Source organism: Magallana gigas, chromosome 6, assembly GCF_963853765.1.
Source record: "Magallana gigas chromosome 6, xbMagGiga1.1, whole genome shotgun sequence".
Lineage (NCBI taxonomy): Eukaryota > Metazoa > Mollusca > Bivalvia > Ostreida > Ostreidae > Magallana > Magallana gigas.
Window position 1 is genome coordinate 20026669 of NC_088858.1, and position 12047 is coordinate 20038715.

The 12047-nt window shown below is 32.7% G+C and overlaps 1 protein-coding gene, 1 long non-coding RNA gene and 1 other non-coding gene across 3 annotated transcripts; all 3 read left to right on the forward strand.

Annotated features, from left to right (window-relative positions):
* The first annotated feature begins 2121 nt into the window (after positions 1 to 2121).
* Positions 2122 to 2991, forward strand: LOC136276648 (uncharacterized). The gene is made up of 2 exons (XR_010715198.1): positions 2122 to 2214; positions 2542 to 2991. It is a non-coding gene; the product is annotated as an uncharacterized lncRNA (long non-coding RNA).
* A 1112-nt stretch (positions 2992 to 4103) lies between these two features.
* LOC105326610 (tripartite motif-containing protein 2) lies at positions 4104 to 6381 on the forward strand. The gene is made up of 2 exons (XM_011426741.4): positions 4104 to 4177; positions 4488 to 6381. The coding sequence occupies exon 2, from the start codon at positions 4530 to 4532 to the stop codon at positions 6192 to 6194; it is 1665 nt and encodes a 554-aa protein (XP_011425043.3). The 5' UTR covers positions 4104 to 4177; positions 4488 to 4529; the 3' UTR covers positions 6195 to 6381.
* A 2237-nt stretch (positions 6382 to 8618) lies between these two features.
* Positions 8619 to 10048, forward strand: LOC105326609 (uncharacterized). Its single transcript, XR_010714917.1, has 3 exons — positions 8619 to 8708; positions 9116 to 9179; positions 9600 to 10048. It is a non-coding gene; the product is annotated as an uncharacterized protein (transcript).
* The last annotated feature ends 1999 nt before the right edge of the window (positions 10049 to 12047 follow it).

Genomic DNA, 12047 nt, shown 5'->3' on the forward strand with positions numbered 1-12047 from the left:
TATTTTATAAATTAAAATTTCTTTATATAAATCTTTAAAGACGCTGATTAATTTGCATGTTTGAATTTTCTTTTTTGACAGGAAAAAACCTCACACAGTTGGACAGAAAGAGCATTGTTTTCCCAGTACCAATTAAATGTCGTAATTATTTTTTTATTTTACAATAAAATGCCTTAAGTTTGTGGTGTTCTATAAGGGAATGCGGATTGCGGATTGCGACCATGAAGGATGCAAAGCATTAAGTTTGAAAAAATTAATTTTCGCAACAAAGTCAACATCAAATATTGATAAAAACATTATATAAATAGTGCTTGTTTGGGAGTGTAACAGTCGAAATTGACACCCCGAGAAAACTATTGTCAACCGACGCGAGGCGGAGGTTGACAAAAGTTTTCAAGAGGTGTCAATTTAACTGTTACACTCCTAAACAGGCACTATCTAGTTTATTATACTGAATATCTTGATTTTAAAGTAAACTTTACTGCTTTAATATAGAAATGACGTGAATTCTAAGGCTAACTGTACTCGCTTAATTTACGCCCATGTAACAATTCGTTGTGATACTCCTTACCAAGCGTGTTGCTAACGCTGAGGGTAATAGAGCGGATTATAAACTTGTCTAAACCAATCAGATTTCAGTATTTAACATGAACGTCTAAGACTTATTACAGCTTATAGAACAAAACTTGACATTTGATATGCTGATAAATACAATTTAAAGCGTATAATGTGAAAAAATATTTTGGTCTTACGGTGACAGTCCGTTACATCACTCAGTCTGTTTAGAAGTAGAATTTGGATCATGTTGTTTAGAGTCTTGTCGGTTTCTCTTTTCTTGGAATTCCTATCTATTTTCTCCAAAAAAAGACTGTTGGTGGAAAAACTAATCTTAAAACTCATTGCAACTAAAGATTGCGTACTGATATAAAATATATGTACATGTAAATGTATACACATTAAGAAACAATAGATGAGATTTATAAAAAGTTCATGACGACGCGATAAATGCAACCCTGTCTTTCCCTCTCTTTTTTGGATTTTCTAAACCCTCAAATAATAATATCAGAACTTTAATGTTTTTTAGTAAATTGTTATTGTGCTCTTAGTGAATGGAGATTAACCTATAAATATAAATTGACACATCAAAAACAATTTTGCTAAATTATTGGTATTATTGAACCATTCTCATTTGTTTTAAAGAGCATAAAATAATCTTTATCGTCATTATTGAAAAATTTTATTTATATAAAATTATGTAAGTTGTATTTTTTACGGACTACTTCTTTAAGCGCAGTTGTGCAAGTAGTTGTTTGGCTGTAGTATAAATAGAACCGATCAGGTATATACAGGTCATCGAAGAGCAATCAACCCTTTCGAACACGATTTTTTTATTATAGGTACATGTGCATACGATGAAGTAAACTTGATATGTATTTAAATTTGAAATTTATTTTGTATTTTGTAGATATATTTGGAAATATACAATTATTGGGCCTAATTCCAGTTCATCGCTAATAAAGTCGCGTGCTGGTTGTATAATACGGCGAATAAACTGGTTGATAGCTCACTCACTCTAACACCTGTGTTGTTGTTATTTATAAAATACTTAGAATAAAAATACTTTATGTTCGGAAGAGTGAAACGAAGGAGAACATAACTATTGTTATTCAACTTTTTGCAACGTGCGACTCGTCACATATAGCCTAGAGAAATGCGTTTTGAAAATTGAACGATTGACGACACATGTTGCAGACAATTCGTGTCTTCGTTTCCAATGCAAACAGCATATATTATAAATTGATGCTATCAGCACTTCTGCTTCAAACATATAAATACAGCCAGATTCAGTACTGTCAAGTCAATCCAGAACACAAAAATCATGGTATGGTGTCTATTTTTTCTAGAGTTTGTTTTGCCATTATAATTTTTTTTTTAATTCCATATTTGAAAAACATGTAAAGTATTTCAATTTATTGAAAATTTGTTGTTGTTTTTTTAATTTAGTGACTTTGTAGATCAAAATATTGGTTTCGTTATTTTTTTTTAATATGAGAATAAATATATTACTAATTACTAGTGTACAAAGCATTGCAAGCTTACTTATCATTATCAAATTGAAATATCTTATTTAATTCTTTCTCATTCATTAGATGAAAAGTTTACCGAATTTAGTTGTTGTGGTTTTGGCTATCTGTATAATTTGCGAAGGAAATGGTAAGTAATTATATCCTAAAATCATTTGTAATAGTGAGCTTCTAAACAATATTCAACTCACACTGTGGTATTTACATACATTCCTATATCATAATATTAGAAAGGATGAGTTTGTTTCCCCTTGTACTGTTAGATGGTAAATAAAACCAAAGCTACGTTAAATAGTTAAATCTCATCAAAGTAAATTTCATACATTGAAATTGTTTCGTAGTACCTGTCTAAAAGAAGATTGATAAATTTTGGAATTAGTGCATTTGTCGAAAAACTCAAAATATTTTGCAAAGCAATGTTTGTATTCAGTATGTAAAATATAATCTTCTTTTTCAGTTCAACCCATTGCTTTCTCTGCAAGAATGTTTGCAATGGGTACAACTTCTCCATCTCAAAAGTCAGTTCCCTACACAATAGAAATGACCGACACAGCAGGCGCCTACTCCAATCATAGGTTTACGGCGCCATCTCCGGGTGTCTACTTCTTTACTTGGAGCGTGACGTCACTTCCTGAAAATCCTGTCGACACGGTTCTCATGAAGAACGTTACCATTATTGGCAAGTTATCTTGTCACAGCTTCTCAAAAGCTGATAAGAGAAACACGTGTAGTCAGTCAACTGTTGTACAACTGAATTCTGGCGATGTGGTTTGGGTCAAAGCTACAGCCCCGATTGGGTTGCTAAGCAGGAATTATTGGCCAATGTTTTCTGGATTCAAACTGTAAAAAAAATCACTATAATTTCACATTAAATTTGTATTTCACCAAATAAAGATTTTCAATCGGCTTTATTATTTGTATCTTTATTTTAGTATATAAAGGTCCGAAACAAATATGACAATTTAAAGACGAAAATGAAATCGTAATGTGTTTTTTTTTAAAAGCTTGCGAATCTAACACGGGCAGTTGCTATGCCACGTGACTCAATGGAAAACATATCTAATTAATGCGAAGTAACAATTTTAAACAATAAATGTCTGTGTGTAGATAAGCGGTTAAGGTTTTAGTGTTCTTTAAGAATAGCACAAATAATTTATCATGATGTAACGCATGATCAGTCTTGAGCTGTATCTTTGGTTACCCCCCCCCCCCCCCATTCTGTTCTCAAAGACGATAAATCATATTCACCAGTGTTCGTTAATCATTGCTATCAACATAATTTGTGATTTATAGTTATAAATTGAGAATACGTTATTAAAAATGTTAATGTACCTTCATAACGAACTTGAATTTGTTTTTAACTTTGAGTATTCTTTTACCGCTAGTAAATGTGATGTCACGTAGACTTTAGTATTTTTCAAGGAAATTAACTTTACAAACGGGGTCAATAGTTTTCGTTCTCTGGGACATGCTTTTATCACGTTACAGAGTTCAAGTACTAGTATATCAGGTGAAATAAAGGCAATTTCATGTTTGTCAAAAAAAAAGAACATTAGAATACGCTAGTTTGTTACATATTATAATTTATAAATTGCAAAGCCTTTGATATATTAGACTCTAGACTTATTTAAAATCATTGCGATTAAATCATTAATAAATTTTTACAGGCATTTTGAAATATATAGTCATGTTCTTTTTGTGAATAACTGCTATATATATTAGGTGGGTGGGTGTGTTTGTGTGGTTTTTCTTCTTCTTCTTTTTCGGGGGGGGGGGGGTCAATTCTGATTGATAGGTGTATCATCTAAGTTCACCAAGCGTTGTAAAATGTAAACAGATATTGTCAAAATAAAAGTAAAAGATAAACCGAATTGAATAATAATTATCTATTTTTCTTTGGTAAAGTTGGGCTGCTGTTTATATCATGAACCATTTAACAAAATTTTGCACCTAGAGGGGGAAGGGGTCCCCTTATATCCACCACTGAATTTTTTTCACTTGATGATCACAACCTTGAGACCGCGTCACACCATGCACCATAGTAACCAGACCAGGAAGTAAAAATACCTGAATCGCCATGTTGGATAGTGAAGGTTTGTAGTTTGTTTTCGAATAAGTAACAGTTGTTTAGGAGTGTTTTGTAACACGTATTTGTAGCCTTACTCCAAGACAGCGAGTGCTTTATTTGTAAACACTAAATGAAATAAAAATAAGCAAATTTTTAAGATGTTATAAATCTTATAAAGGCCAACATCAAGTACATTTACTAGTTTATGTGAATTTATAACATTTTGCCTGAGTTTAGTTTTTTTAATGAAGAAAAAAATCATTCCCTCTGCATCCTGTATCACCAAACATTCAAATAATATGTTACCTAACGATAAATAGGTTATATTTTTTCAGAATTCTTTTAAAAACCCACCAAGTCATTCAAAGTTTCTGACCATGAACCGTTGTTGGGCCCAGGATGTGTTACGATGTCATCAATGTGATACCCCGGGGCCTCATATGTACTGCGACATTTGTCACATACATCTCTGTAAAGCCTGTGTGGGGGAACATCTCTCTGATGAATCTACAGAACACAAAGTTGTGCCATTTAAATTACGAGGGCTTGCTTCTGAGTGTTCAAAACATTCTAAACAACTGTGTGAACTTTATTGTGAACAATGTGACATTCCTATTTGTTTTGAGTGTGTTTCCTCTGGTGAACATATAGGACATAAACAAATTGGAATTTCAAAAAGTCTTGAAACTAAAAAAGAAATCATACAAAAAGATTTACAAGAATTGGAGACTGCCATTTATCCAGAATACCAAAATATTGCATCTGAAATCACAGTTCAAAAGTCTAATCTTAAACAAAATTCCCAAAAATTGACCACAGCTCTAGACAAACATGGAGAAGATATACACAGAGAAATAGACAATGTCATTAAAAAACTGAAAATTGATGTGGATGAAATGGAATCTAAACACTTGGTTGTGTTAAAAAAGCAAGACGATGAAATCAAATGCAGTGTTACTAAAATCACAAAGATCATTGCAGACCTGAAAAAATTATTGAACTTTAATGACGTCAGTGTTGTCTCTGCCTATAAATCAAAGAATGCCGAATTCAGAAGATTGCCTCCTAAACTTACAGTTTCTTTACCAGAATTCATCCCTCAAAAGATTGACAAAGAACAGATTTATAAACAGTTTGGTTTCTTGTCAGAATTATCTATCAAAACAGAAGAACGTGGCTACACAATGGATCCCGGTGCTGGGTCCTCTACCCCGAATAAACCCCTACTTGATGTACCACAAATCATCACATATATAAATACAAAGTATTGGGAATCTAATAGATTACGCAACGTGTCCTGTCTGAATGATGATGAACTATGGACGAGTGGTCAGGATAACATAATGAGACTCTACAACCTCCACGGTAAGCTGGTGAAGTCAATTCGAACCGATTCAGGGAAACAGCCAGTAGACATAGCGGTCGCGCAGAGTGGTGAACTAGTTTATACTGATCCTAGTGATGGTACTGTTAACATAGTGAATAATACACAGATACAGCCAGTGATCAGACTACGGGGTTGGGGACCTGGCTTTCTCTGCGGTACCTCCTCTGGTGACCTCCTGGTCGTCATGATCAGTGATGATAATAAACAAACCAAAGTTGTGCGTTACTCTGGCTCCACAGAAAAACAATCAATCCAATACGACGACAAAGGACAACCTCTCTATTCTTCTAAACTTGGCCCAAAATACATCAGTGAGAACAAGAATCTAGATATTTGTGTTGCTGACAATCAAGCTCATGCAGTAGTGGTGGTCAATCAGACCGGGAAACTCCGGTTTACATACACCGGTCCTACCTCTTATACCAAGGAAACATTTATTCCAATCGGCATCGCCACAGACAGCCAGAGTCGGATACTGACAGCAGACATAAACAGCCATCGTATCCACATCCTGGATCAGGACGGACAGTTCCTCCGCTACATTGACAACAGTTATATACAGCGTCCATACAGTTTGTCTGTGGACATCAGAGACAACCTTTTTGTGGCTGAATACAGCACAGGTAAAGTGAGGAAAATCCAATACACCGTGTAAACAAACTGTATCGATAACTTTTCCTGTCTACGCAAAGTTTACAAATAAAAGAAATACATAAATCTGATTGATCTTTAGATATGTCAATATAATACTGGTTATGTATATTAAATTGCAATTTATATGTGAGAAACCTGTTATTACATTTTCTTTTTAGAACTGTACTTAGAATTGTATTGTATTTTAGAATTGTTATTTTATACATAAGTCACGTACCATATTCTCTCTCTCTCTCTCTCTCTCTCTCTCTCTCTCTTTCTCTCTCTCTCTCTCTCTCTCTCTCTCTCTCTCTCTCTCTCTCTCTCTCTCTCTCTCTCTCTCTCTCTCTCTCTCTCTCTCTCTCTCTCTCTGTTTTCTACTACAACCATTTAAAACAAACCTAAGGAAAAAATGTTTTAACACGATCCCGGATTGATCTGTTAATTCATGCATGTTTCGAAATAAAGCAGAAACATCATAGAAAATAATTTTGTCCGAAACAATTGATACAATCCTTGAGAAAAAATAATAACAACAGGAGTACAAGCTCTGTGAGAACAACAAAAATATCCTTTATTTAACAATACATTGTAGATGCGAATTGTGTTGTCCCTTGTAACATCAAACAAGTCGATACATGTGTATCTCTAAAGTATAGATAAAGCAAATGAATCCAATTCGGAAATACAAACCGATGTCTGGATTTCTGTCATCCTGACACAGATCATAGTGGATACTGCTTTATAAGTCAGCATTCACTATCAAATAAATGTATACATAATGTAGTTCTCTTTCATAACATTCATTCTCATAAATTCAAGTGCTTTATAAGAAATTGCTAAATCGCTAATTCATTGAAAAGCATTTTAATATTTTAAATTATAGAATGGAATGTTACTTATCAGAAAAAAAATCTGCATCAGAGATTGGGTAATCGAATTCAATTATCTTAATCAGCTGTAATCGATTACATGTTGCTTAGTAATTATGAGTATTCATGATCAGTAATCATTCATGTGTCTGATTACAAGAAATCGTAATTTAATCGATTACCTTGAAATAGTGTCTGTAATCATGATTAATTTTTGAATACTTTTATGATTAAGATAGTAAATTTAAGTTGCTTCAAATCATAATTCATAAGAGATATTGTGGGGAATACATGTAGGTTCAACCTTAGATATGGTTTCAGTAAGGAATGGGTATGCAAAATGTGTTTTTGCATAGGATAATACAGGTGTGTTTTAAGTCAGCTGGGGTACTGTAAAAACAACAGTGATGTATTAAAGAATGCGTATTCAACCATTGTGTTAATTGTAGTAGAAACATATACCAATTTGTAGTCTAAGTTCAACACATGTCAACAAAGTCAATTATACATGTATGTAAACGGTTTTCTGTTTAACCTATGTAATGAGAATTGTGTCTTATTTGATAGATGAATTAATGTGTTTTTTTCTCTTTTCTAAAAGAAACACAGAGATATTTACGCAACTCAAAAAGATGGTTAGAAATTATAAAAACTCTCAAATGTCAATGGACACACATATGCAAAGACTTCATAAAAATGGTAATTATAACAAAGTGTAATGAAAAAGCTTGAAAAAATTGACAGCTTTATATCAGAATTATTACTCCTAATAAAAAAATATTGTTTTTTTCTAAATATTAAACATTGAAACTTATAAAGAAAAAAACGTGGGAATCCCAACAACTGGTATGTAATCTAAAGTTATAACAATATTAAGTAATCATGATTACAAGTAGAAAAAGTAATCTATTGTAATCGATTACTTCTGAAATTGGATGTAATCAGCCTATAATCGATTACTTTTAAAATCCCAAGTAATTGTAATTTAATTGATTATTTGAAGTAATCGACCCTATCCCTGTTTGAGATCGACATTATCAAACCATGTCTATGTCCCTTTAATAAGTCCCGCGCAGATATAAAGGGAGAGGAGGAGGGGATCCCAGTACTTCCCATTCCACCTCCATTATAGTTCAGCCTTATTAAAATCGCAAGGAAGATTAGATAATAGAAATATGCCTTGAACACCATCTTGCAAGCAAATTCCTTCCCTCCCTTTCCTTCTGTGGAAAAAATTATAGATTCGCACATAATATTTATATGATTATAATATAATACGTGTTTTTCAAATATAGACACTTATTACGTTTAATTAATAGATGCATTTCTTGTAAATGGTATGGAAAAGGGCATATTGCCACTCCTTGAAATTTATGTGGCTAATCAGCTAATCAAAACCTGCTTGTTTTCAACAGTAGTTGATATTAAATTGGGCAAGATATATAAATTATACAGGACTTTTAAGTATTTTCCGAAAGTACTACAGTGCATACATAGTCTGCAAAACAGGCTGATAAATTGCACTATTGTTTACAATTTGTGCAGACAATGCGCGACTTTGTTTTTAATTTGCATACATTAATTAAATTTTGTCAGCTTGAAAAAACATATAAATACGAACAGATTTAGTACTGTCGAATCAATGCCAGCATACAAAAGACAAGGTAAGATTCCTCTTCATTAGCGTTAATAAAGTTTCTTGCTTTGTTAGTCATTTTTTTTGGTTTGGATGAAACGCTTCTGTGTGATTTAAAAGATTTTACTTAGTATTTCATTCTTAAATGTTGGGTGATTGGTAATATTTTTAATGAATGTCGGGTTCAGTGTATTCAAGTGATATATTGGTTAAAGGTTTTTGTTAAGAAATTGTAATTTCTGATTTGAATTTTTTTTCGAATTTATAAAATAAAAATATTGCTAAAAATACAACTACATATTTTACGACGATGGATTTAATTTTTCTAGTAAACTTAAAGATTAAATACGGCTGATTATTAATTTAATATACTTAATGTGTTGTTTCGACTTGCAATTATAAAACTAATTTGTCATTTTTTATTTAATCTTTTAGATGAAAACTTTACCTATTCTAGTTCTTGTGACTTTTGCCATCTTTAAAGGCAGCGAAGGCTATGGTTAGTAATATTTAATTTGAACATAACATTTAATTCTCCTAATTGCTATTAAATATTTTTTTAAAATTGTTTGTGCAGGTAAATTGTCATGAAACGTGCATTAAATCTGTGTCTGTCTGTTAGAGCCTGCTTGAACAACAATGTCCACAAAGTGAAAAAGTATTATAGTTTATAAGGTAGATTAAATAAATTACTTGACAGAAACCCGATTTGCAAAAACACACAAATTCCATGATTTAAAAAAAAAGTTTCACTAGTAATGTACCTGCTCTATATTGAGTTTGTAAAGTTTACATTATGCTAGTTATATAGATAAAATAACACGTTAAATACAAGCATCATCGCGTTTGATCATTTTTTTTTTTTTTTTTTTTTTTTTTTTTTTTTTTACAAATTATTGTAGTTTGTTTAAAATTTCAGTTCAAGTTGCTTTCACTGCAAGAATGAATTCGGATGCTTTAAATTTGCAATCTGGCAGCGCAATACCATATGATGTTGAAGTGGTCGACAAATCTAACGCCTATGACAATACCAACCATAAGTTCACAGCGCCATCAGCCGGCCTCTACTTCTTTACGTGGAGCGTGACGTCACTTCCCGTATATCCCGTCGACACGGCTCTCGTGAAGGAGAAAGCCTATAACAACAAGGAAGTTATAGGGAGACTTTCGTGTCACAACTTTTCCAAAGGTAATAAAAGAAACACTTGCGCCCAGTCGACTCTCGCTCAGTTGAATGCTGGGGACAAGATCTGGGTCAAGGCCACCGAAAGAATGAGTTTGGTCAGCGGGACCTACTGGCCAACGTTCTCTGGAATCAAATTGTAAAAATGTGTAAAAATTATTATCAATAAATGCAGAATACATATACATGTAATTATATCGTTAAGGGAGTGTTGTTTGTGTGCGTCTATTGAAATCGTAGTCCCGAAAAAAGCATGAAAGGAACGTACTATAATTTATTATGCATTTCCGAAAAATCGACCAACAACAACAATCTAAAATGCTTAGACTTGTACAAATTATATAGACAAAGAAAAATTAGTCACATTTAGAGGACATGTGAATAATTAGAGCCAAAACAATCTCGACCATTTATAGGGCTCAGCTTTTCAAAATTGAAATTGATGTACATGTAATTTGAAAATAACAATTATTCAAAATATGAAATAGAATTCGTGAATAATAAGAGATTGTAGAAACCAATTGGAAACTTTGTCAACTTTGGTTAAAATTGTCAATGGGTGACCACTTGATTGTCTACACCTTAGGCTCACAAACATTTTCCTACACCTTTGTGCTAACATGATCGGTGGAGTCATGTTCTAACAAACCGGTGTATGGACTTTGTAAAATAGTTTCTATACGTTCTCTTCTTAAAAAAAAAAACCATTTAAACTATTCTCAAGGACGACAAATTTCACATAAAACGCCTCCCCTTAAAATCTGTAAATGGCATTCCGTATGTTTGGCTATTTCATAGGCAATGGTGTTTTTTTTTAAAAGTTTCCTGCTGCTTCTCATTTAGTTTTAATAAAAACTGAGTTTTTCGTTTAGCGCCAATCTTATCATAATTTCAACTGAATGCACAGTCATTTGAATTTTTAGGACAAATCTTTGGTAATACACGGTATTTAGGTATTATTCGGCCTCTTTTTATGACTCTTCATGGTTTCAACTCGGAAATGAGAACAATTGTCAAAAAAGTTTTTCCTTGTCTCAGAACAATATCAGGATACATTTTACAATCCTAGTATTCTTCGTCAAAGTAAAGTCGCACCTGTTGTTAAGCCCACCCTTAACCAACAGTCACCCCATGAGCGACCAGTTTCATTCCCGCTCGTTCATGGACATTGCATACTCCTGTTAAACCGTTTCCCAAAACCCTTAGATATAAACATATTATGTCCATATGGTGCGTATTAACTAAATGCTGCATATCAAATTTTTCCGTGTCATGATTTTCCACGAATCAGAACAAAAACCAGTATATAAAATTTACACGAATAAAGTTTCACTAATTCAAAGTCTGACATAGTAAATATATAATTCAGCTGTAATTCAAATTACACCATTATGTAATTTACAGCATTATGTAATGTAAAATAATTACCGGTAATCATTTTCAGAGATAAGAGCAAAAAATCATAGTAGTTTATAATATGTACCGTTATTGGGAGTTGATTTTAATAAACTCTCCTATGCAGTTACTCAGACAAACCGATAGTGAAACAGTGTTTGGAGCTCAGCACAAACCATTACTGCTGACAAGACTTAGTTCTTGAAAATAATTGATAAATTCGATGTAATGTATGCTAAAGCATTGTTTTTCGAGGAAACGTATTTATAAATACCTTGAAAATAGTCAGATTTTAAATGGTACGAACAATTTAAATATTTTTTTGTAGTCGTATATATCCCTACGCCAGAGTTCAATATAGTCTCGTTCAACTCGACGCTCGGCCTTGTCGGTGTCAGCCGAGCGTTTGATTGAACGAGACTAGAGTTCAATATTGCTTGGATCCATACAATTTTCGAGAAATATTTCTATTACTGATACATAGTTTGATTGAATTAATTTTATCTTTAAATATTATTTAAGATGATTCATATGGGGGTTTCTCGACATTCTTATCGAAAAAGTCCAAAAAATCATATCATAAAAATGTGCGTAATTCAAATTAGAAACTACGTGTGCTTGTCATGCAAAATAACATATCATTGATTTTAAAATAAACAAACATCGACAAAATCAACTCCCGTCAGTTCTTCAGTACTTTGATATATACATGTACTTACTGTAGCTCAGTGTAATTTGGTATCGGTTTACGCAAATAAACAAACTGAACTCGGTTCAGCGTACATTTAC

What these genes read in the sequence shown, in the direction of transcription:
- LOC105326610 (XM_011426741.4), top strand. Translation starts at nt 4,530, where the DNA reads ATGAACCGTTGTTGGGCCCAGGATGTGTTACGATGTCATCAATGTGAT.